General features: G+C 38.2%; 1 protein-coding gene across 1 annotated transcript in view; it reads right to left on the bottom strand.

The window, feature by feature from the left end:
• ANKRD50 (ankyrin repeat domain containing 50) overlaps nucleotides 1-27,097 on the bottom strand; it is a 45,123-nt gene that overhangs the window by 9,424 nt on the left and 8,602 nt on the right. The window contains exon 3 of the mRNA XM_068402938.1: nucleotides 8,374-8,603. Within this exon, the coding sequence (XP_068259039.1) occupies nucleotides 8,374-8,603 (230 nt within the window). The remainder of the gene's footprint in view (nucleotides 1-8,373; nucleotides 8,604-27,097) is intronic.

The following is a 27,097-nucleotide window of genomic DNA, read 5'->3' as shown; positions in this document are numbered from 1 at the left end:
ACTAACAAAAAAAAAATAAATCTAAAACCCACTTTGAATCAGGCATTGTGTGTCTACCCTGGACAATACTAAACTGCAACGAAAATAAGATTATTAAGTATTATTATATTATTAAAGGAATAATCCCTTCTCCAATGTGGTCAACAATGGAATTCCAAATAATTTTCAGCTATTTAGATTAAGACAGCTATTATATTAATATAATTATAGAAGAGGCTATTCACACCTGGTACATAAGCATGATGAAATGTTCATAAATCACTTTAACCTGACCACCTTACTTTCTTTCAAAGATATATCTTTAAGATATAGGAGAGAGAGACAATGAAAAATAGTTTTAAATATCTTTACACCTCTGTGCACTGAAAATTACTTATTTTTTTTTCCAACTAAGGACTGAGTTTTAGCTAAACACCTCGGTTCTTTGGTAGGTGACTCATTGTATACGGGAACAGGTTTTCTCACAGTTGTATGATCTCATTGTTTTTCCAACCTGTTTACTATTTAGAGGAAAAGGGGAAAGTATTTCATACGTGCATACTGTGTACATCTCCTCCCTACACGCGTACACGTACACCTCTCCACCCAAAGCAAAGAATGCTATTCCTAGGAGCACTTGCGAAGAAGTCCCTAGGGCAACCTCTGTGGCCATAAGGCTCTCAAGAACGAGGCGGAATTAAGATATAGTTGTATGGACTACAGGGCTATCTCTCTCCTTTAAAACATTTGCTTTGGTAGTGCCAAGTTAAGCATTTGATGAAGACCCACCCTCTTTGATTAATGACACATCATGCTGTTTGAACACTACTTTTCCGGAAGCTATGGGAACACCGCAGAGGCCACAGACACAACAGCTTAAACTAGGGTGTTTTAGGCCAGAATGGTACCTCACTTCTCCAGGGACAGGCTGTAATCTCTTCCTCCAGCACACCAGATTGCACACATTTCCTTACAGTCAGCTCAGCTAGTCATAAAAATCCCCAACTTTGCTTTTCAAACCAAAGCAGTTACTAACCTCCAAATTATACCGAAGGAAAAGCAACCATAGGGCAACCCATTCAATGCAATTTTGGCCCCATCTCCATGGAGCAAATAATTCTAAGGGAGACTCTGAAGACTTATTTTCAGAGCTATGTTTTTATTGTATTTAAACATTCTGTGGATCAAACTGCCTAGTCTGTGAGCTTGTTCTGACTGAAAACTCAGCCTGATAACTGAGCTGTGTTTTTTGTTCCCTAGTGTCTTCAGCAGAGGTTCTGAATGTCACACTAAGCTCACTCTGTTAATTGTTTAGTCTACACGAGCATTGTACAAACACAACAGATTAGAACTGAGAGGCAAACTATGGTGGTGTTACTAAGATATTTCTGCTTCCTTTATTAATTATAGGGGCATTAACAAATCTAACAGGACTAAATCAACAAAATACCTAAAACAAAAACGTGCTTCTCCCCAAAATAAAATCACTGGATAGGACACTTTTGCACAGTCACTTCTCAGGCTAGAACAACACTAATAAGATTATCTACTTCAAGATTTTTGAATGAGGAGGCCAGGAGGCAGAATACAATTATTCTGGGGGATCTTTCTCCATTCCACAGAGGCCTTTTTTTTTCTCTCAAAAGAAACACAGAACCATCTTTATCCACCATAATTTGTCACAACTTCAAGTAATGTCCTAACCTGACCCGCAGAATGGTATAATTCATCAATTTACTATGTATTTGATTAAAATATTCTGTATGCGACTTTCCAAAGCCCATAATCCACGTACATAAGCCAGTAAAAAACTCCACTGAGTAAGGACAGCCAGTGCCCTGTGGTTCTGCAGATGCCAAGCTTTCACTTCAAGTGAAAGGCTGTTTCTAGGTTATGATCCTTCAGAAGATACAGAAGTGAAAACAGAGGCATTAAAAACAGTGGCATGCAGACACAGAGCTGTAATCAGACACAAGTGTCCCTTTGGTTGTCTCGTGTGCAGGGAACAGCTCTGTTTTGCTCAATTAAGGGCAAATGTGACCACCACATTGACTCACCTTCCAGTTCTTCGAACCTCTCTGCTTCTCCTAGTACGGATTTGTATCTGTCGCTTGGCTGAATGAGAATAGGCACGGAGCTCTGCAAAGTCCTCCTCAATGTGTTTAGTCATAAGTGACTCTGTTCACAACATCCCCGATCTCTGACATTAATCCCATGCCCACATCCTTCCTTCCAATATATATCTGCATATGTAAGTTATTTTTATTTTTAAATGACTCAAGTGGCTTTTCAGTTTTTACAGTGGTTGATTTAATTTCCCCCGGACAAGAAAGCCCCTGACTGACTCACACGACAGCAATCCTGAGATCTCAGCTAACGTTCAGTGTTGACTGACTAATGACTACACTTCACCTCCCTTGACTCCCAGCCTTCATATGAAAACTTGCAGAGATAACTGTTTAAGCATCTCAGTCCCTGTATGTGTGCTTCAAAAGCAAAAGACTCTTGCTTAGCTTGCAATGGTCTTTGAATACCAATTTTCATTCTGCTTCCCAAAATGGGTGGGAAAGTGAACAAAACCCTTTTGGATGTGATAACAAAACCCCAAGCCCTCCAAAAAAAGTAAAAAAAACGGAAGGGTTTGTGCTGTTGTGTTTTTATTTTCCCTTTAAATGAGGCTGTATCATTACTTTGTTCCATATTAGGGTTAAAAATAGTGCCCTACTCTGTATTCACCTGAGACGTACCAAATGTCTAAGCACTTCAGCCAAGCAAATAAATTTCAGAAAACTTCAGAGCAGTGAATATTCCAGAAGTAAGTAATTTAAACAATTTGATTGGCTGGTATGTTCCTGGAAACTAAAAATTGTTTTTCTTTTGCAGTATTTCCAAATATTCCTTGTCAATGAGATCCTATAGATCATATGTGAAAACAAGTTTGTATAGCAAGAAGCACACTATGCTCATACAGATCTTCACACGTCCCAGGGAGGATAAACTCCTTAAGGGCTGGGATTAACAAACTGCCATTGTAACAGACTTTTGAACAGAAGTATGTTGTTAACTTTAACCGCTGCACCATGCCATACTATAATAAGCAAGTAATTCAAAAAAGGCCTTATAGATAGAATTATTTTTTCTTTTACGTCTCAAATTCTTGTTGCTAGCTTGAAGGAGGAAAACAAAGCCCTGTTTTTTTGCCCAAACATCTATCTAAATGAGGTCATTTTACATTTCCAAACAAAGATCGTGCAAACTTGCTTTTCAACCCCACCAGATACAATAAGTCACTTTCATGGACAAGAAGCACCAAAAATTAAGAGAAAGCTCATTTTGTTTCAGATGCATTCCCATGAACTACTTAAGCTCAGCAAAACAGGAGCACAGTAGACAGAACTGGCAGTCCCACGACCCTGCTTTTTGCATTGTTAAAATTTTTCTTACAACACATCACCTTCAACCCAATGGGAGCTCCAATATGGATTTTCACAATTTATTAAATTCCTGGCAGTTCTGTAAACAAATCGGTTCCAAATGTATTTCTTGGCAAGATCAAGGGTCATTCAAAGGGAAAAAAAAAAGTATCTTGGCTATATAAATACTTTTAATGTCTGTCAACCTTCTCAAGCTTTAAGAATAAAAAATAAACTATTAACTAGCAGGTTTCAGTAAATACTTAAAAATATCCTTCTGCTTTCATATCTTTAAATACATTTCCATAAGTAAATTTCAAAAGTTTTAAATACCTTTTAATATATTTAACTGAATTGTTAACTTTAAAGTAAACTAATTGATTAAAAACATGGCAATGTTTTGGCATTATTAATTTCCACTGCTGATCTAAGCATATATTAAATTAGGTATTTCTATGGCCATTTATGCACACCTGCTCAAAAAGAATAATGTATCCAGCAGAGTAAAATGCACCTGAGAACTGAAGCAGCACACTTAGTTTTTAGTGCATTTGCAGTATACTATACATTACAAATGTCACTGCACCTACCCCAGATGCTAAGAGACACTGAGTCTGAAATCTGCTGCTCTCACTGCTCCGTGACGTGGCACAGATGTTTATTTAGTTAGATTTGCGGGTAACAGCCCATTTAAGGCAATTTAGGCTTCCCTCTTTAATTACAAAGCAAATAAGTTCAAAATTCACGCACAACTTTTTACCAGGAAATATGAAATTCCCTAGTATCATGCTTTCACAGTGGTAATCAGAAGAAAGTGGTCATGAGAAGAAAGGAAACAGTAATTAAGAGCTCCCAGTTTATTTCCTGAGCCTTCTAAATTAATTTTTTTCCCAAAACCAAACCAAAACAACAAATAAACTTCTTCAAAGCTTTAATATTATAGAAGTAAATTTTACAACTATATAAGTATATAAAAATTATCTTTTATAGTAAAAACCCAACTCCCATAAAGACTTTAATGTAACATGAAACCACACAAAATAAATTCCAACCTACAATGAAGAATTAGAGGACAACTGAAATTTTGTTTTGTGAAGCAATGTCTCCTGAAGTGGTCTCATGTCATTTATTTTCTTGAATGGCAGCTAATGAGAAAAGGTTTGGTTCCAAATCAGGCAACTGATTTGATTTGGAGATTGAACAATACGACTACCTGAGTAGCTTCAACCACCAAACAGTATGAGCTTTTGGGTGCAGAGAAGCTGGGTTGTGATTTTTACTATATTTCTCTAAAGTTTTCACATTTCTGCTTACTTTTTAATTTTAGGAAAGGCTACAAGAAAAACAACCCTCCGCATCTGTTCAGACCAGAACCAGCAAATAGCAGAAATATGAGAAAGGCTTATGCTCCCAAGATTTCTAATCCAGAATAAGTTTGGATAAATATCAGGTCTTCATAATATCTGGCTGTCTGGAACTGAATGACGGATAAAAGGAAAGAGTGAAAAAATAAATGACAGATTGTCTGCTTTTGCCTTTAAGTGGGTGAATGGAGCTTAAGCTGCCTCCGAGGCTAAACCGAACCCTTTTCATGTCCACTTTTGATTCTTTTCATTGTGGTTTCCAGTGTCTTTCCAGTATCTAACATTAACTTCATGGAAACTACCACTCCCCGAGATGTGACATCTGCATGGATTGTACCACATTGGTGCACTCATGCTTCATGCATGAGAAGGAATTCTTTGGATGAAGAATGTTCGTGTTTAATTGATGGGTATAATGAAGCCAGATGCCACAGATATTTATGTGTGTAGCAAAGAAGAAGAAATTAAGAAAATGCTTATTAAAAAAGCCTCTTGAAATGAATAAATAGGGTATTTGTATATACATGCTTTTGTCTATTTACCTCTATGCTGTTAATGAGAAATTATCTGCTTTTCACTCAAACTTATCTAAATAAAATTGCTTCATTTTAAAATGCCTAAAGTTTCTAAACTATTATGATGGATCTTTAAAAAAGGAATTTAGCTTTGTAAGAACAACTGCTATGCTTTCAAGATTTAGCCTCATTTTAGAAGATGCATTTTTATGAGCTAATTAGCACAAAACCCAAAACCTTTATGTTCTGTGCCACTTTCAGGTTAGAGGGCTTTTTCAGTTATTTAGAAACAGAAGGAATCTTTTCCTAATATTATAATAGAAAGATTGTGGAAAGACCGTGTTTCATGTATCTGCTTGACTGTCCATACTTGTAGCCAAATGCCAGCAAATGATGTCATGGGAGATAATGTGGATAATTTTGGGCGTGAGACAGAGAATAGTTACATTTAGGGAAAAAGTCCCTAAGAAAAACAAACAGGCATGATGTGGCAGTTGGTGACAGTGCACACGCAAGAGAAGGCAGGAGGACACGCGTTATCTGTCACCCTTTTTTACTCCATCAGCTGGCTTCTACTCACTGTGGAGGGTGACCACAGACTCATGCAGGCATCGTTTTACATTTGGTTCATATTTTTGAGGTTGTCTCTGCAGCCACAAGAGCCAAGACTTTTTTTTTTTTTTTTTTAATTAATGAAAGCTGAGAATCTGAGTAAGGGGAAAAATCTGTAGCACATTGTGGTACTACAGAATCTGGGAATACAGAAGGGCCCAGAACACAAACTGCAGCAGACACAGGCACAACTATTCAATTTTCACAAATAAGTCACCAACAAAAATGAACAAAGAGGACCAGAATAAACACCCCTTCTCCTTCTCTCATTCTTATGTATTCACCACTGGCAGCGGCAAGATGAGAGTGGATGAGAAAGACCAGCCTCCTTCTTCCACGTCATCACTATTTTTGGCTAAGGAGATGCTTGCAGAACTCTCATCTGGACACCCAAAAAAAGAGCATCGTCAGGACCAGGCCCCTGCAGCAATCCTGATCCCAGTCATTGATAACACTTTCTGACGAATATGCTTAGCTCTCATTTCAGTAGATTTCTGGAGGGGGTTTTCACCACATGAAAATTTTAAGTGAAAACTGATACAAACGGATTGTAAACAAATTAATATTGGTTAGTATCCATTTCATATCGTACTCTAAAATTTTAGCAGAATAAACTACATGTGGAACATGTTTTCCTAAAATAATCCTAAAAGGATTCCAATCTATCTTACTAAGTTACAGCGAAACTGATTTTTTTTTTGTTCCAAATTAAAGAAACACATTTGAAGAAAATGTACAGTTATATTATCATTACGGTTACAAACATTTATTTGCTGAGAAATCGGAAGTATTAGAAATTCAGCACAATAGTGTCCCAAAGTGCAGCACACATTATACACTATTTATTTCTTCAGTCATGAGTGCAAAAAATACTCATCATTGATCTTGAATTCTGCCTGCCCAGCAATTAAATAGCTTTATAAATTGGCTCAACTAAAAGTAAACATTCAAATACCACAAAGGAGGAGAAGAGTTTGCCCCAGCAGAAGTGTTAATGTCAGTCCACCCTTTTCAGGCTAGAACTGGAAGAGAAATGACCATTATCTCAAGTTTTACAACACAAAACTGCAACAGAGCTGAAGTTAACAGTAGCTTCAGCCATGCTCCTCACATCCTCACTATATCACAAACTTGAATATTGGCTCTAAAACGGAAAATAATCCAACAAAGTATTAAGCGGGCAACCATCACACTGTCTGTAATGTCACTGTTTTCTTTCATAGCGGGAAAAAAATGCCACTTCCTCCAAATAGACTCTAAAATTTCTTCTCAATTTGTGTTCAATTATTTTGGGATTCATTCTTTATTTGCTGTACCTTCTCCACAGTGAAGACGGGATTATAATATCACAAGCCAACTTCCTTTATGCTATTCATCAAGTCATTCTCTGTGGAAATGAGAAATTAACTCATTTAAATTAAATTTATTTTAAAGGCATATCCATTAGTTCTGCTGATTTTTCCTGTCAGGAATTCCATCTGGAAACATACTTAGAAGACAACAGCAATTTTTTCGGACTAGTCTGAAACATCATATGATTCAATGGAAAGGAAATAAAACTGCTCTGAAGAAAGTTTTGTCTGTTTTTTGGCAATGACAACGTATCTAATCAGCCAAACTTTGACAAAACTATTCCCATATGAACATCCAAAGGAGCTCTGTGAAGCTACCCCCAAAGTTTCCTTTAGTTCTCACATACTCTCAAATACCAGTGTTCATGTCTGCCACTGATTAATACAGTACTTCGTTCCAAAATGCAATTATCCCATTGACCTTTTGCCACTGTGGAAACGAGCAAGCCTATGGGTCTATGTTCTATAATCACATTTTTGTCCTAATTGTTGCCTTGATACACACAGGCTTTCTACATAGCCTGGAATCCAGTCTAGATATTGCCCTTTATTAAATTTCAGAGAACTTCCAGTAACAATGTCATTATAGTGAAGAAATGTTCTCATGACACAGTAAAGCTGGATGAAGAAGCTGTAAAGCTTTTTTTTCTGCTGTGCAACCTTTGCCAAAAGCATACTCCGAGAATCCACATCTACATTGTTCCCCTCTCAAGTTCCACCTTGAAAGGTTATTCCCCACTTTCTGAAAATAAGGGGAGAGATTTTAATGAGATGAAAAAAAAAATATCTTTTGAGGTTGTAAGGAATGGGTGTATGCAGCTGACATACTTATGCACTTACAAATCACCTACACTGTTTCAAAGCTTTTTAAAAATAGCAAAGCAAGAAGAAAACTCAAAGCAGCCATGTTCTTTGCAGATGTATTGCAGAGACATAGTTTAGCTCTAAAACACTTGGCCGATTTAAACTTTCTATAGTCCTCAGTAAACTGGAATGTGTGTTTTCTAGAATTACCATTTTTGTGATTGTCATTTTTTTAGAACTAAGCATTCATCAGTGCTTTCAACCATTACTGAGGGTCTTGTAAATACTACATCCTAGTCACACGTAACAAACCCTTCCTGTGCTCTGTACTCACCTGTAAACATTTTTGTAACAGCTTTACTCTGCTTGCGGGCAGAACACAGCAGGAGCAGCCAGGGAGGGAAGAACTCAAAGTGGCCAGCTAAAATCTCCGCTATTGTTCCAGATAAACTTGTAGAAGTCTGTTCACCCTCGGAAACGTTACAGCCCTCGTCTACCGAATCCACGAGCAGGAAGAGGCTCTGCTGAGGGGGCTTCATTCCCAAGAGAGGGAGCAGAATGCACCTGTAGGGAACACGAAACAAAAATCAGTATTTTAAATACATTTGTCAACACATTGACTACCATACAGCCATTCAAGTTGAAGCTATGATCAACTTAAAATGCAAAGTTATTTTTTTAAATAGTTACCACAGACAAAACTGACATAGACTGGACTAACAGAAACAGAGACACTTTGAACAGTGATGTAATTCTTGCTCAGGCAACATTACTTTTTAATGAACTTATAGTTTATAACAATACTTTAAAATGATGTAGTGTTGCTCAAGGCTCATTAGAAGACTTGGAAAAATGTTGCTTCAGTAAAAAGAAGAAGCTATTTGGCCTAAAGTTGAAGAACTTCATTACTGTTGTCTCTGCCAAAGTTATTATTGCTTATCAGAAACTAATAGCTAACAACAGTTGGTCATGAAACAAAGTCTAAATCAAAGACACATGAAATAATCAAAACTCACGAGTTCAAGTCTGAATGAAGAACAGTTTTACAAAGAACAACATTTCCACCATACCTTCACAAATGAAATGCAAATTAATTTAATAGCAGACTGAGGCATTTGGTAGTGGCTTTGATGTATTAGTTTTTATTTATATTGAACCTGCCAAGTTCCTATTACTGCAAAAGGATTATCTGCATCCTCAGGATTGTAGCATCTACACCAACGCATATCATTGCGCAGCAAAAAATCCGAAATTTGCCATTGTTGACACCCTTATCGGTACTCCACTCTGCACTCACACGTATCTTTACATAGCTACTACATAACTGTCACGTGTCTATCCAGTACGTCCACACTATGCTACTATTTTGGGGGAAACTTCATAATGATTTAGGCCCCTAAGTTTCACTGACTAAATTATCTTTAAATACATTTGGCAAATGAACTTCTGCATTATAGTAAAAAGATTCAGAATATGAAAGAGGTGAGAAAAATATGTATCTAACAGTTTACTCTCTTTTGTAGATTTGTTATTTGCATATGTCCAAAAGGTATGCACATCATAAGTATTTTTTGTTTTACTCAAGACGATAATAATATTTTTTAATTTGTTTTACTGAACAAATGTATCTTCAGAAGACTTTGGTCAACACGTTATTTCACAGAATCACAGAATCAACCAGGTTGGAAGAGACCTCAGGGATCATCGAGTCCAACTGTTGCCTTGTGTCACGGTTTAAAGCTGGGCCGGCTATTAAACCTGCAGCAGATGCTCTCTGTTATCCCCCCCCGCTCCCCCCAGAGGGAAAGGGAAAGGGAAAGGGAAAAGGGAGAGAGACTTCTGGGTTGGAAAGTTAAAACAGTTTTAATAAACTATAATAATGAAAAAGAGTATAATAACAATAATAGAAATAATCAAATATATACAAATATATATACAAAACCAAGATTGAGCTCCCCTGAAGTCAGCCACATCACCACCGGCACTGCAGGGCAGGCTCCGGGAAGGCCCAGGCTGGGCCTAGCGACGGTTGAGAGCTGGATTCAGGGATGCACGGATCGGGATCGGGGGCAGCAGGAAAACAGACGGAGTCCTCCTTGGACACCGGCCATAGCAGAAAGAAAGCGAGACCCTCGTGATCCCCCCGCTTTATACTGAGAATGACGTGTATGGGATGGAATACCTTCGTTGGTCAATTTTGGGTCACCTGCCCTGTCCGCTCCCCCCTGCAGCTGCGACCCCCCCTTCGGCTCTTCACTCGTAAGCAGTGAGGAATTCAGCAGTGACCTTGGTTTCTCTCAAGAACAAGTACAGCAAGAGCCTTTCTGCACAACATCCCTACCGGTGCCTCAGTGATAACTACAAACTTCGAGCGTTATCTGTCCTGGAAGCAGACACTGTCTGCGAAAACATGCAGTTAGCTTCAGAAAGTGCAGTTACTTAGAGGAGACTTAGCTGAAAGTAAAAATCACTGAAAGGAAAATCGGCCTGGTTTAGGCCAAACCAGGACACCCTGACACCACCCTGTCAACTAGATCAGGGCACTAAGTGCCATGTCCAGTCTTTTCTTAAACACAAGCATTTAAATTGGAATATAGGCAAATCTTGCCTGTTAATGGAAGAACACAACCCACTTCAGAAATTATTCATAAGCACTGTTAGTGGAACCTTCGTTATTTTCTGGTTTTCTGACTGAGAAAAATGCAAAATGGCAACAGAGTGATGCACCTTTCATGTCCGACAGTAACTGTGGAATCTAGCAGAGCAGTCTAGGTGATCACACTAGGGAGCAATTTCCCCAAAGGTACAAAAAGGAAGTACAAAATACTTGTGTTCCAAAAGTATTTGGTATTAAATGGATTTTAAATCCTCAACACTGCCCTCCTCTCCTTTTTTTTCAGATGCACAAGACTACTGAGAATTCTTTGGTACTTCCACAGCTAGTTACTCTTTCAGAAGATGCCTGAAGTACAACTAAAACCACTGTTCACTAAGCTGGGAAGTTAAGCAGCTACCAATTTACAGAACAGGAAATTAAAGTAGCCACGAGGTTAAAATTACTTTCCCAAGTGATGCCAACCCCACAATGAAAGGAGGCAGTTGGAAATGACCACATTTTCCACCCCTTCCCCCACCAGAATGCTGCCTTGCCCCATCAGCCATTTATGTCAAGGTATTTTCCCTGCAACATCTCTTTTTCTATCAAAACCAATTTTCTTCTCACATAGTTCTCTATATGAAGTTACTTTTCAAGTATGAATGTTACTATGAGATACAATGAAATGGTAATGGTATCTTAAATTAAAATCTCACTTAAAATTTGCGTGACCCTAACAAATGCCTACAATATATCTTAGGAGCATTGACAACATTCTTGTGTCAGTGTTTACTTATTGGGAATACCACCAAGAAAAGCTAACCGTCATGTCTGGGAAAGAGTCCCAAATCATCCTGCTTAATTCCTGCAGTACGTAGCTCTTTTACTACGTAGTTGGCTCTATTAGGTCAAATCAAAAGGTTCACCCTGCCTCCAAACAGGGCTGAAAGCAGATGTCTAAGGACTAATGTAAGCGCCGGACAAGCACCAAACCACATTTTCCCAGAACTCTCGGGGACCGCAGCAAAGAGCGCTTCCAGGGACTTTCTGAAGCAGAGATTCAGGCTTTGCATTTAACACCCCTTAACTGACCACACTTCCACAGGTTTGTCCAAGTCTTCTGCCAACTGATTTAAGCCTCCAGCATCCACAACATCCTGCGGCAAGGCCTTCTGCAGCTTAGTTACATGCTGCATGAAAAAAAAAATCACTTCTTTTTGTAGTTTTAAATCCAAACCATCCTTATTTCATTCGATACCCTTTTGCTTCTGTGCTGGAATGGACAGTGAGCAGTTATGCCATAGTCACCTTCTCCATGCCATCTGTAATCTTCTGACTTATCCCAGTCTCCCCGAGCCATTTCTTCCCAGGCAGAAGAGTCCTAGCACATTGATCGTGCTTCATAAAAAGCTGTTCCACAGACTCTTCTCTCCCTGTGCTCTGCTTTTTTCCACTCCACAATACTTGTATTTCTGAATCTTAACATAACTTAAATTCCACTAGGAAAAATATACGCACTTATAGATATATATACACGCCTATAAGAAATGAGGCTCAATGACTTAATAATATTACTTTAAGCTGAGTGAAAAGTGTGGCATTGACAAAACATTGATAAGCCTTTCTCTTAAAGCACCCTTAGAAGCCATTTGATAAACTTCTATTCTTCCCATTTTATCTCTCTTGAGTTCAAAGTAGATGCCAAGTAACATAATAGTGAAACTTTTCAGAGATGGTAAGTGCTGTGCTAATTTTCCAGAAGTCACGTCATGTTTACCTCCATAATGTGACTTAGTAATTCCACTCCCCTACAATTTCTTGCTTGCATAGGAAAATTACATAAATCAACACGGAATTAACAATGTCTTAAAGTACTTCTGTAAATGGCGATTCATCTACAGATTGTTGTAACAGATTGCTTAGTTTGCAGAGTGCCTCTCAAAAGATTAAAAGTTGATTTTCTTTACCTTCTGAAAGGATAACAGCTTTATCTTCATAATTTTATATCCAATACAGATATAAAAGTGGTTATCATTACAGAAAGTTTCTGAAATAGAAATCGTGATTTAAAACAACACAATTAATTAGCCAGTAAAAATAAAAGGTCTCTAGAGAAAACAGCACAATTAGGTATTTTAACTGATGGAATTCATTTTAATGGCAATGTAATATAATGACTTATTTATGCAGAGCAAAGATGTTTTACATGCTCTCTAGCAAGTAAGGAGTCCTCAGAACAATGAGCCATCCCACAGAATTCTTCAGGATTGCTACCGAGTTGTCCGAACCCACGCAAACACGATTTACCACATATGGAAGAAATATATAGTGAAGTTCTGCTTATGATTATCCTTGAGATTTTTAGATTAGATCCACAAAAATACCAAGACACAACAGAACAAAGTAGAAAGACAGCGGTGTTGTCCACAAAGGCTGAAAAGAGAGTCACAGTGGAATGCCACATACTGGCTAAAAAAAAAAAAAAAAAAAAAAAAGAAAAAGGTACACACACACATGCCAAATAACAATGAGTGGTTCTACGAGCAAAAGATGTTATAAATCCTAGTTTCTTATGAATGTGTTACTCATATTTGATTGTCTCTAGTGTATAGGAAATTCAGTTATATCCCCACTTAAATTGTTTGAAGCCTGTTACAACAGGAATGTAGCTTAGCCCTAAAAGGGCTCCCTTTTCTCTATCCATCTACTAGCATTCACTACTGACAAACACACACAGAACAAGTGTATAAAACCCACCTCCTAAGCAAGCCAGGAGAAGCAAGGGAAAAAAAATAAGAAAAACACCCCTCCCTATTTGTCAGGCTCCAAGTGCTGCTACTTTTAGAGAAACACAAAATACTTCAAATTTCATGACAGAAATGACTGATTTGGAAATCTCCTTAACTACTACTACAGCTCTCACATTTCTTTTTCTACATCAGTATGACAATTCCTTAACAAACTGCCTTTTGGTCACCTTCTCGACAATAGGTTATAGTTTAGCACTTGTATTTCAGGTATAGACACTGATGCAAAGAAGAACGATCCCAGAGGTCTTACAAACTCTGCTCTTTTCAAAGCAAGTTTGTAAAAAAGCAGACAATATCACAGCCACCTTTGCTTCCTCCTCCTGCTTTTTTACAAATGCTTCTACACCAGGTTCCTTGAGCAAATTCACCAGTTATTTGTCACATTCCTAATCCCTGCACATTAAATTAGCCTCTTCTGCTCCCCCCGCCCTTTCCTTCCTTAATTATTGAGCGGTTAACTTTTCCTCCTCACTTTAAACTACTAGATGCTCCCACCACAGCCCGGCAGACCCCCCAGCCCAGGGGAGCACACTTTTTCTACACCAGGCCAATGCTATCGAACAGGTCAGGGATACACGTCTGTCCACACACAAACTGCTTCGGGCTGGCTAGCAAGGTCCAAGGACAGACCCGTATTGCCCCAAGGCACACAAGCCGCACATTTTAACTGCAGATAATTTATGCTCAGACTTTGCATATGCATAAGTTTTTCTTATGTACCAAGAGAATGGCACTGTGCTGGGTGCTTGTTCTGGTCTGGACCACGTGCAATGTTATCACTCTGAACGAGGCTGGATCCGCTGTTTGGGTTGTATTTTTTACTTTTGTAATTTGTCAGGTTGGAAAGAGTAATCTCTCATTGGCACTGCTGCAAGTTAAAAACCACAGCTACAGGACACAAGCACAAGAAAAGTAAAGCAAACATCCCAAATGTATTTTTAAAAATGGTGCTAAATGCTCCAAGTGATGCTGATGCTCAAGTAGAGCTACTTGAGCTCAAGTAGAGCATAAGAGCGACCTTACCTGATGCTATCAGGTAAGGTCGCTCTTATGCTCTACTTGAGCTCCTCTGACTCTCTCTGGTTTTGGGAGTTCTGAAGTGTTAGGAATTTGGCACTCTCCTGCTTGAGTTCACCAGCACCTCCCTGCCAAGATGACCACAGAACATCTTCTTTTCTAAAGACTATTTGCATTTCAAGAAAGATGTTGAGGTGTTGGAGTGAGTCCAGAGGAGGGCGACCAAGCTGGTGAAGGGTCTGGAGGGTCTGACCTACGAGGAACGGCTGAGGGAGCTGGGGTTGTTTAGCCTGGAGAAGAGGAGGCTCAGAGGTGACCTTATTGCAGTCTACAACTACCTGAAGGGAGGTTGTAGAAGAGTGGGAGTCGGCCTCTTCTCCCAAGCAACTAGCAATAGGACAAGAGGACATGGCCTCAAGCTTCGCCAGGGAGGTTCAGGTTAGACATTAGGAAGAATTTCTTCTCAGAAAGGGTCATTAGATATTGGAACGGGCTGTCCAGGGAGGTGGTGGAGTCACCATCTCTGGATGTGTTCAAGAAAAGACTGGACATGGCACTTAGTGCCATGGCTTAGTTGACACGGTAGTGTCAGGGCAATGGTTGGACTCGATGATCCCAGAGGTCTCTTCCAACCTGACTGATTCTGTGATTTCAAAAAGGACAGCAATATTCATTGTCAATGAGACAGTTAACATGTGATATTTACAAAATAAGTTAATATTAACGCCACTATTCTGAGTCACAAGAAATGGTAGTGCCAGTATGCAATCACACAGATAACAGAAAACAGCTGCAAACTCCATTAGAATTGTAATTCCTTAAGTAAATCCTTGAGGATTGTAAACATATGCTGAAAAAATGTATTCATAACACCTTGGATGAATACATTTGGTGATTACCAGCAACATGATTTAGTTGATCAACTGATATCAGCAATCAAGGTTACATTGAGTTTTACCTGAATTTATTATCCTAATGGCAAAATTTGCCAGTAGAGCTTCATACAACATCCACCTCACGTGAGAGAGACAAAGCAGAGCTGTCCTCTGTATGAGATGCGATCGCCTCGCAGAGTTTACAAGGAGACTGCTCATTTGCACATTTGATCTAAAGAATTATTTAAGAATAAAGTAATAGAGGAATATGCCTATATATATTGGATGGATATCTTTGTGTACATATATATTTATATATAAAGAGTTTAACAATACCTAGCGTATAACTAAACAGACAATTCTTCAAACACTAGTCTCAATCTTTAGAAAAGCAAACAAGCATTTTCCTTCTTATGGGTGGCTTACAGCATGATATATCACAGCAGTTTACCATGTAATTTTTAAGACACTAATTTCCATTTATGTTGCATCAGAAAAAACAGAAAATTAAGTACATAGTGAAACTGTAAATAAACCAACTATATTTACACAATGTTGTAGTAATTTTTGCCAGCAACACAGTAATCCCAGTAGTGGGATTTTTGCCTAAAAATCACACACGGAGACCTAACAAAATTCCTAACCGGTAAGTGGAAAGCTGATGCTGCCTCTGCCAGCTCTGAAAGGTGTAGCAGAAGCTCCATCTACCCCAGCCCACTGCTGGGGGACACGCAGGGAAGGAGAAGGCTCTCTAGGGCAGTTATGAGCTGGAGGAGCTGCATGACAGGAAAAGGGCAAGGAATTGTGTCATACAGACATTACAGAGGGGAGCCCAGGCCATTACAAGGTATCTAAGCACACAGGTACCTAAAGGCACTGATCTATACACAACAGGGTTTTCACTACTTCCACTGCTCACGGAATAAACATAAAAGCTTTAAAATGTGTAAGAATAGAAAACAAAATGCAAAACTCCAAGTTTTGTTTAATCATCTGTACCTAAAAAATTCTCATAAGTGACAGCAAATACCCCACCTTGCTCCCCACGGCCTCATGAGCTTACAGACATGTGTTTGTTTGTATATTATAATAACACAGGGGTTCGTTAGCAGAGTATAATGCATTAAGGCTCTGTGTGTGTGTGTCCCAGTCCCAACTGGCATTTAAAAGAATGAAGCCAGTGGAGACAAAGCTGTTAAAAGACTGTTAGAAGCTTCAGCAAAGACAGACATACACCAATAGCTGAATTTTTCTCTTTTGTTTTCCAAACTGCATATGGGGCACGGGTCACAATAAAAGAAGAAAAGGTAAATTTCACTTCTAATAAAATCGACATTTCCTGCCGCTCAGCTGCTGAAGCATTACCCTCTTTCCGAGAAGCCTTTCAGCAGCTGTGCTCATACAGAAAGAAAAACCAGAGCATCTCTACAAACTACTTGCAGTACTGGTTGTGGATTAGCGAGTTTCACTTTGTCCTATGACAAGGCATTTATGTCTTGTGGATGACTGACAGCAAACAGTTTATTTACCTGCCTCGTAATGCGTTCTGGCTAATGATTAAAATGGAAATTCTAATGGTCAACTCCAATAACTGCTTTCTGTATAATATCACCCCAATTCTTGGCACTTTATACACACGTAATGCAGCCCTTTGCTTCTTACTAATCACCCAGCTGCTCATCCTGGTAACAAGATCCCGAAAAACATATACACAGGACCCTTAACTACCAGTGGAAATATTCGAGAAATACGAGGGCTGTGAAGCATACAACACTTCGATGCAATAAAAATAAAAATAAAAATAAAAATAAAAATAAAAATAAAAATAAAAATAAAAATAAAAATAAAAATAAAAATAAAAATAAAAATAAAAATAAAAATAAAAATAAGGCTAACTGTGGCAAAAGGGAAGTGATGCAATTTGATGTGTGCATGCCTGTGTACATCCCAATAGATTTGATGGGGTTATTGAGGTACCCGTTCTGGAATTTTTCAACGTGATAAAAGTGTACTACAACTGGTTATGACTTTCTGACAAAGTGTAATACTGGAATTGCACACGCTCATGGACTAGAGTATAATATAGATTATTGTTTCTAGTAAATTATTTATTTACAGGCTGCACAGAAAAACAAATTGGCTGTAGCAGTTCTGTCCAACTACAGTTAGTCTGATGAAGGAAGAGGCAGAAAGCAGAAAAGAAAAAAAAAAATAACAATTGAGAATCACCTCTTGGGAAAGCTGTAGGCAGAGCACACGGGTGTAAATTTAGGGTCTGGCCTTTTCAGAAGCAGTGAATTAGAAACAGCAGGCAAGTCTTGTGCAATTCAGCACCTGATTTTGCAATGTCTTGTAGCAACCTGAGTTTTATCTGCAATTGTAAAGCAGGCTTGCAGCCCCAGGAGGAGAGCACAAAAGCCAGCTCCAGGGCATCAGGCCAGACAACAGTAGGGTTTATTTAGGTTTTTTAGGACCAGTGCCAGCGGTGGCACCTGAACAGAGCACACTGGACCCCACGTATTGATCAGAGACCTCCTGCTGCCTCATCCAAACACACAGGTGATTTCTGTCTATAAAAAGCATTGCCAGTGGATCTGCTGGTGGGCTTACTCGCAATCTCAGAAGACAGAAACCTTAAGAGCAAATATTATGGTGTAATAGTCAGACTGCAGAGAACAGTTTGCAAACAGCTCTGCTATTATAAAGGACAACTGTAGCTGAAAACCATTCACACCTGCTGCCATGAGGAGCTTGACTCTCTCTACGTATTTTCAAACGGAATATATTTGCCATATGTGCTACCATATACAATATGTTCTAAACTACTCAGAGTCTGACATACAAAAATCTGCGTCCCTACCAAAGGCAAAGAGGAGGAGAGTACAGGAAACAATACAAACATTTTCCTGAACACGTAATATAAAATAGTTATTTATTCTACACAAACTCTCTCAGTTCTGTTTTTCAGTGATGGAGAGGTCACCTAGTCTACTTCCCCACCTACAGCTGGACTAGCTCTTCATCTGTCATCCCTGAGATACACCAGTCTAGGCATTCCTAAAGACCTCCAGTGATCAATACTCTGTCTCCCCAAGCAATTTATTCCAGCGCTTCAATATTCTTCTAGCGGGGAAATCTTCTCCTCCCCCTCACGTGTCTAACCTTAAGCTGTTTTCCTGCAATGTAAACCTTGTACTTCTTGCCTTATTACTTGCATCCCATGGATAACACAAGGGTCATTACAAGGAAGCCAGTAGTATCCAAAATTTATAACCACTTCCCTCTAATGAGTCAGCCAGAACATTAAGGAACACACTGAAAAGAGAGACAGATGCAGGACAGACCTCCGTGAAACCCAACATGATGTGCTGTGTCAGTATGACAATGATCTACTGATAATTACTCTCTAAGTAGAGTTACCCAACTCTCTTCGCATGCAGCCAAGTATAGTTCTACCTTGCACATAGCCTGTTTGCAAGAGTAACATAAGCATCAAAGCCTTCCTGGAGTCAAAACTGACATTTACGGTTATCCCTTATCCGCAAGCACTATTGCTCTGTCTCTTACAAAAAAGAAGTTAGATTAGATTTGTCAAAACCAAACCATGTCATACCATGTTTGCCGTTTTTCAACTCTTTGTTATCTTCCAGCTCCTTGCAAATAGTTTATTTGTTCCAGCATTTTTCATGTCAATTGACATGCTTCTAATTCCCCAAAGCCTTTTTGTCCCTTTTTAAAGCAAGGCACTAAATCTGCATCTTTTTGTTTCAAGTCTGAATTTTCAGCCATTCTGATAAAGATAACCAGTCCTTTGAAGATAATCAGTAACAGTTCATAGCCTGAACAATTTGAAAACATCTCACCTATTCTTTGTTGGTTTTGTGGGTTTTTTTTTTTTGTCCAGGCTATGTTTTTCCTGTAATCTTACTTCTTTGTTGCTAGTTTTAATTATGTTAGCTGACTGCAAAATGACTGTTTTTTAAGAAAGGGCAATATACACAAACATTGAACATTTTAAGTTTCTCAGTGCTATCAGTTTTTCCTCCCCAGTGAATAGCAGACCAACACTTGGTGGATATTGTCTTCCTTCTGCTAACTTATGTATGGAATTATTTCTTATTACCAAACAAAACACGCCTCACAGGAAACATGAACAATGCACCTTGACCTTTCAGTTTTGCCCTCATTTTCACATTACTCTCACTTTCACATTCAGTAGTCGATCCACTTTTTTTCTGCAGCCTTCCTCCTAGTGTTTAACACATGAATGATGAGCTCAGTTGCCCTAAGTTGGACATTTAATCTACTGCTTTGAGATCTCAGTGTTCTTTCCAGCTAATTCCTTTCTTCCATTATACTTGTCTTCATGAAATCTTACCCACAAATTACCTGAGGTCACCATTATCTCCAAGTCTACTGCTTTTAGTTTGTCCTTCTTTCTCCTCCTCTTCTAAATATCATGCATTTGGAGATAGTGACTATGAAATGATCTTAAAAGTTGTTATTCATTTTCCCAGCTAGTTCTTTCCAGTCTGATTAAAGCGAATTTATGTCTTCCCACTAGCTATTTTCTCCTCTTTGACATTAGAAATGTGGTCACTGACAGACTCCTGCTTATATCGTGCTTTCCCACCTGATGCTCATCTCCTATTTGTTTTGTTATTCGTTTTTTCAACTACATAGATATTATTGTTCAAATTCTACACCCTGGATAATTCCATTTGGTATCTTAAAGAAGCTTAGCTCACTTGATCTTGCTGGTTTGGTAGAATAAAACATTTGTATTTTGGGCAAGACATGGTTTAGAGGTGTGGAAATCTCTCTGTTACTGACAACTACTATACTTTGCCAAAGCAGGTAAACTGTTAGATACACGAGATGGTCTAATAGGGTAGTTGGTAGGTAGTTTTATTTACAGTCCATAAAAGATAACACTCACCAACAAACCTTTAAGTAGGTATCACACATGTAAAACTATCACCACATGTAGTGTATATCTTTTACTCAAGGATTTTTCAGTGGCTTTAACTTCTTTAGTTTATTCTAGAACTACAAGCAAGCACACGATATGAAAAGCAACTCCTAAACAAGCTACTTCTTTTTTTAAACATACCAGTTATACAAGTTATCCTGACAGATCTTTTAGAGCATTTAAATCAACCTTGACTGTGCAGTAATATTTCCAGTTCTGCTTGTTTACAACATACCTTTTTCCATTAGTATAAAGGCACCTAAGGCATTTGATTAACTACCTCACTTATATTCCTCTTTGTCCGTCCCATGACCCTATATGAATAACCCTATTTCCCCTCCTCCTCCACCCCCAGTTTTTGAGTGGTTGTCTAAGTTGCTGTTATTTATATTTACCCCTGGGATTTGTCATCCACCAGGTGTTGCTTAAAAGCTCTCTTTTATTAGGGTCAAAAATCACTGCTTTTCTTTGTATTAAGCATCAATTAAATTCGCATTGTTTTGTTTCCACAATTCAATCTCTTTCTTAATTAAAAAAAAAAAGAAAAAAAAAGGAAGAGGTATGGGGTGCCAAAGAAAGTACACTTTATATCAAATGCATGAGATGAAAGCATCACATCAGACTCACTGAAAACTATTAGTAGTTGAAATGAGAGAATTACGTATACTGCACCTTATTTTCCATACCTGTAAAGTTAGGATAATAACTTACTTTGTAAATATTCAGAAGTCTGTGGTTGAAACGCAACATGTAGGAGAGGGATACCACAATAAGAAAGCTAACAAGTTTATATATGCAACAGAATGTATTAAAATTACAAAGTTAGTTTTAAATCATTTACAAAACCGAAGGTACAGAAAGGTGAAATAGTCTTTTCAGCTTTCCTTATTAACTACCTGGTTCCTTAGCCATAGAAAAATTAATATTTATTTGTTAAACAAAAATATATCTTCTTCTACAAGCAGTGTTATCTGAACATATTAGCATACAACTGAACCGAAATTCTTGTAGCTTTACAGGTATTTTAATCTGTTGGTATTATTCCACCTTTTAGGAGATAGACAAAATCAATTTCTTTCTTCTGTCTTGATTTATGCAGAGCATCAACACAAGTTAAGAAACAGACACTGCTTTCTGTGTATATGATTGTATTTGTTGACATGAGAGAAAATGCTAGCCACAAAAAAAGAAACAAAACAAGCCCCAGATGAGACAGGTAGAAAACTGCACCGAACACATTCAGTTGTGTGGCTTTTGTCAGGCTCTAGTCCAGTTTACTGTCCAGCCAGCCCTACATTCTAGTATTCCATGACCGTGTAACAAAAAGACAATAGCATAATGGACATGAGTCAAAACCAGCCACCGTTATTACTGTAGTTCAGTCTGACAACCCCCACATTAATTAGATTTTTCCTATGCATTTGATTCCAAAAGAAAAAAAAATACATTACTGATTGGGAAGCACAAAGAAGAGGTGCTGCAGTGGCTATTTCAGCAGTAAGCTGTTTCTTCACAACAGGGTGTTCTTGAATTGCCTGCCTGGAGGAACCAGGATAAACAACCATACACATTTTGAAATCCTGATCATTCTCTAATTAAGTTGCTCTATACCTGCCTTTCTCATTTCTTGCACATCATCATAAGCACCTCACACTTCAGCTGTTGAACTGATTGCAGGATTATACTGTCCAACCTCATTTTCAGAAAATCCTCTGCACAAATACCAGACAAAAAGCTGTTAAGATTTTCCCTTACTAGTCAAGCACTTGAGACAGCTTTCCTCCTATGTTTGCATTACCACATAGCTTCTTCCATCTTATTTTCTCAAGTAAAAAGGAGTATCCTAACCTTTAATCGCACTGTCTTAGTTGAAGGGGCAACAGATGGAGCAGCTTTCATGTGTCCCATTCAAAATTATTCTCCCATACTCCCCAAAGTAGAATCCAAAGCATATGTTCCTCGTACATCACTCTGGGTCTGTATTAGTTACCTTATGGCTTGTTTTTTTATTCCCCTCCTCGGCCCCAAGCAGATATAGCTTCTCTTAATTTTACTGTAAATCTCCTATTGATCCTTTCTATACCTTCTCTGCAATTTACTTCAAAAAACATTGCTAGGCTAGCACCATGTGAACCTACGTGATTCTATTATCTTACAGCAGCGATGCATTTAGCTTTTGAACCGATTCTATAGCTTTATATTCAGTAAGATCTATTTTTAGCCTTAACTACAATAGAACAAGTGACAAAAACTACTTTCTCTTCTTTTTTTTCTTCCCACAGCAATTTATACACAACGTGTTTACTGTGGATGGCAACTTTATCATAATTTAAAATAGAAGGAGGTACTAAGGAAAGAAAGTATACGTGAAATCACAAAAATAAAATTTAATGTGAATGTGCAGTACCTGCTACAAATCTTCTGCAGAAAAAAATATCTTTTTTCTTCATTTTTTTTTTGTCAATGGGATGCAGTAAAAGTTTGGAAAGTTTACCTAAGTGTTTCTAGACTAGTCAAAACTAATGTGTGTTGGTGCCACTGCCACCACTTACACCAGTCCAACAGCGAGGCAACATAACAGAAGAGTTTGTAACATTCTTGAACTGTTTGTGTTGTTGAGTACTTAAGTTTCCATCTGGTAGGGAAGGCAGAGTTGACACTCCTTGGCTAATTTAGGGTAATTTATAACCATATAGGATGCAATTTCTCTTATTGCAGATCAGCTGCATTTTATCTACAAAGCTTTTTTCCGCGATGTCCTGTTGAACTCTACTTCATGAAAGCGTAGAAAAAGGAGAGACAGCTTAGTGATTGTATCATGCTCACCATGACTGTAGGAAAGCTAATGTAGTTAAACCAAGATTTGTTAATTAACTGCTTTAAGATGAAAATCATGTTGTAATCCCATTCTTAACAGTTTTTCCTCATGAGGTTCATTCTTATCTGCCTATTAGTGTCATCTCTACACTGCTGGTATTTTCCTTAACAAACCCAGAGCTTCTTAACAGTTTTCTGTTTCTTCCAGGACGACTCCATTGTTCTTCAAATAACCTTAAATAAGATGCTGCCATGCCCCCTTCCTCTTAATCTCTTTCATCTACTAAGATACCACGGGTCTTTAGCACACAAGCTTGCATCTGCGCAGCCAAAGGCTCATCTGCCCTTCTTAGCACACGCACCAGAATTACCAACTCTTATTAGTACATGACAAAGAAAAAAAACAAGGAAAAGACACCTCTGATGGGCCGCAGACTGAAAGTCCACTCACGTATGATCCTTTATTCCCATTCTTCCTCCTACTGCCGTCAATTTAAACAACAGCATCCAAAAGTGAGCCAAGAAGTTTGGTCACCTTCTATCAATCAACAACAAAGACTTTTGGTCCTTGCTTTGTGTGAAGGTACCTGCAAACATGCAACATGGAGAGGACTTTGACTGCAATTGTTTTGCCCCTTTCACTCCATCAGCTATGTAAATTTCCCCATTTGCTTTCTTTTCTTGATCTCATTTTCAGTTCTTCTTTCACACTACCCCATCACATTTTGATGTCATCAAGTATACCAGGAACCTGCCTACCTACATTCTTCTCAGCACCTCCTCTGAAATACCTTTGAACACCTATATAAAACTCAATCCTTATTTCAACATAATTATTTTCTTAAATTTTTTTTTCATCACACTTGTCTTTTTTCTAATTGTTTTCTTTTTGAGCAGTAATTCTTCAATCATGAAGTGTTTCTGCATTAACTACTCAAAACATTCTTGCTCCTAAAAGAAGATTTCTCGCCATTCCCAGTGTATTGTACACATCATCACACGGAAGAAACTGAAACCTCTTCAATGCATTGCTTCACTAACACTTTCAGCAGGTGATATTTCTATACTATCTTTTCCCAGTATATTAGACACACTAAGTCCTTTCTACTTCACAAATCCTTTTCATTTTTTCATTAAAAAAAGGAAGAAAAGAATAGAAACTTAAACCCTTGCACAAGCTATGAACATAGAAAACTGGAGGGACGGGAAATAATTAACAAGTGAGAACTGCTATGAAGGTCCATCCAACTAAACAGCTTATAGGAAAACCTGTAAGGTTTAAGACTGAGCCACACAGATTAAAGGCAAAATGTTAATGCCTATAGAAGTAGAAGACAAAAAGGTCTATGTAAGTTGTCATTATTAAAATGCCTTAGGGAAACTTTCTTATGGTAATGTGAACTGAAAAGGTTAAAACCCTAAATGGTATTATGTTCAGTCTATACGCAGTGCTTCCACACAATGAAAGAAGAACATACAACGTGCTCTTGCAGAAACACTAACTGTTGCTATGTGACCCGTTAACTCCACAGATTTAAGGGAAAAGCCTAAAGAGAAACATACCACAAAGTACTTAAGCTTCAGGCAATGCTCAACTTTCTAATAGTCTAGAAAGCACCAGAACACAGCATTTTCTACGAAACCCAGTACCAGTTAAAAGTCTAAAGCATCAGTTACACACTACATCTACATACTAGGAATCAGAAGCTCCATCAGAGTCAAGATGCTCTCACAAGAGCAAGTTTATGAAATACCAATTTACTTTCTTCAACTTCACTTTCACTGAGCTGGAAATAGAAGCTGAGCTGGCAGATTCTTTTTAACCTCTTGTGCATGCTCGTACAAAAATAAGTTTCTCATCTCACCCATGAATTGGTACGATTTGCAGTTGGTGTCCTGCCTCTGTCTTCTTTGAGTATAATCATGTTACTGAATGATTAAAACATAGACAAATGTTATATTTACTAGAAGCCTCTATAAGATACATGACCTAAATATGTAAATATAAACTAACACACTCACACCACACAAAAGTGAAAGTCAGCACAGAAACTGTACTCATAATTACTTAAACTGTTGTAACTACTAAGCTACATTGAAGACGAGTAGCATTTTACCACACACTTAGCACAAATAAACTGCAGTTGTTCACATCTTCACAGTACACCATGACATGGGACACAGTACTAAGGTTCAGCGCAATACATTTTTTTGTACTGTTCCTTACTCCTTTCATACAGACTTTGTTCACCATTTTTCTTCATTAGACCTCAGAAGATCTTGCAGATATCAGCTTACACGCAGCTGCTTCCTATAAAGAGTTGTAAAAGGCTTTGTGCTGTGAAGTCTGTCTGCTATTTTTAATACTTTATGTCTCTTGCGACACAATCACTATGCATAAGCCTCCACAGTATGAAGATCAATCTACTAGGGAGCTAAAGACTGCAAAACCATCCAGTCTTTCTGATGAAATCCACACGAGTAAACTTTTTAAATTAAAAAGCACCTCAGCCACTTGATGTTGAAGGTACATATTTTTGACACAAACTTTCTTCACCAGAAATGAGATACTAAAAGCAAATTATAATTATTCCATTATGCTTGAGTACGTAGTACTGTCAGTGATAGAAAAAGGCATGTGCTCCTTATGTTTTGGCATGGCTATGTTTGACAATCTTAAGTTTTTCAAAAAGCAGGGAGACTTAAATCCTTTCATGAATCTAGCCTTAAATCACACAGAATTGAGAGCTTGTCATTCCAACACCCAGCTTCTGTGGAATCTCCAATTGAGTCTAGAAAGAGGGAGAAGACTACATGGGAGAGACCACGAAGAACGTCCCTTGATAGAGCCCTGCTTGCACTTCTCCTTTGGCACGCTGGTGGTGCCGAGATCTCGAACAACCCATTGATGCACCACAGAAAGTCTAAAAAAGGTTCCTAACACAAAACAACTTCATTTCTAAGCTTGCTTTTAACTGAAAATTGTTACTAAAAGGAGAATTCAATCTTGTACCAGTTCAAGTTCCTCTGGGATCCAATTAGCTTCAGGATTCTAGTCAAGCACAAATGAAAGAGGTAGGAATGGACAAAATTCTGGGAAAGTACAGAAGCAGAGTGTTCCATATTTACACATCTAAAATGCTGTTAAGAAAACTTTCCTTTAGATACAGAAAACTTTATTTAGTTAAGGGATTTTTTTAATGTCACATTCTTAGGTGTGACCTCTGAGGAAAGACTAACAAGTTAGAATTATTTAAAGGTGAGATGAAAGAGAATAAAGCAGTATTCAAATACATAAAAGGCTGTCCCCAAAAAGAAAAGAACGAATCTATTCTCCATGTCTCTGGAGAACACTAAGTAGTAACAAGCTTAGGTTGTCGCAAGAAAAACACTCAGGTTAGACACATGGAAATTTTTTTCTGATAAGAATTGTGAAGCGTAAGAGCAGATGAAGCAAGCATCTCTCAGAAACAGAGTTGGTTTCTTCTGCCCAGGGAAGGAGATGGACTTGTTCTGAGGTTCCCTTCCAACCTTCTCTCTTGAGGTCAAAATCAGTCACTTGCACATTTCAACTTTACATGTGGTAAATGAATAAACACACTGGAAGCTTAACAACTTTCTTCTTTAAAGGGTCTTGTAAATGAATTCATTATGCACTCAGATCTTTCTTCACATGAAACGGGATACAGTTAGTCCTTGGCTTTGTTTCTGCCATTTATAGCTCTATGAAATTAGAGAGTCTGACAAGATCTATGTTCACACCCTCCTTGTAACCATCACAAAGCGACAGCTCCCGAGATTGTACTGGAGCTGCAGAAGCAAAGGGAAAGGTTGTCTAGCAGCCCTTTCTAGAAGGAGGAAGAAGATTAGAAAAAAAAAGATGTAGATCGCTTCCAGACAGTCTTTGAGACTTGGGTGAGCAAAGTCAAGGCATTTCTTTCCTATACAAAGATTAATATTGCATTACTAAT

The sequence above is a fragment of the Nyctibius grandis genome, chromosome 6 (genome assembly GCF_013368605.1).
Source record: "Nyctibius grandis isolate bNycGra1 chromosome 6, bNycGra1.pri, whole genome shotgun sequence".
Taxonomy (NCBI): Eukaryota; Metazoa; Chordata; class Aves; order Nyctibiiformes; family Nyctibiidae; genus Nyctibius; species Nyctibius grandis.
Note: the sequence above shows the minus strand (reverse complement) of the source record. Positions and strands in the feature narration are given on the sequence as shown.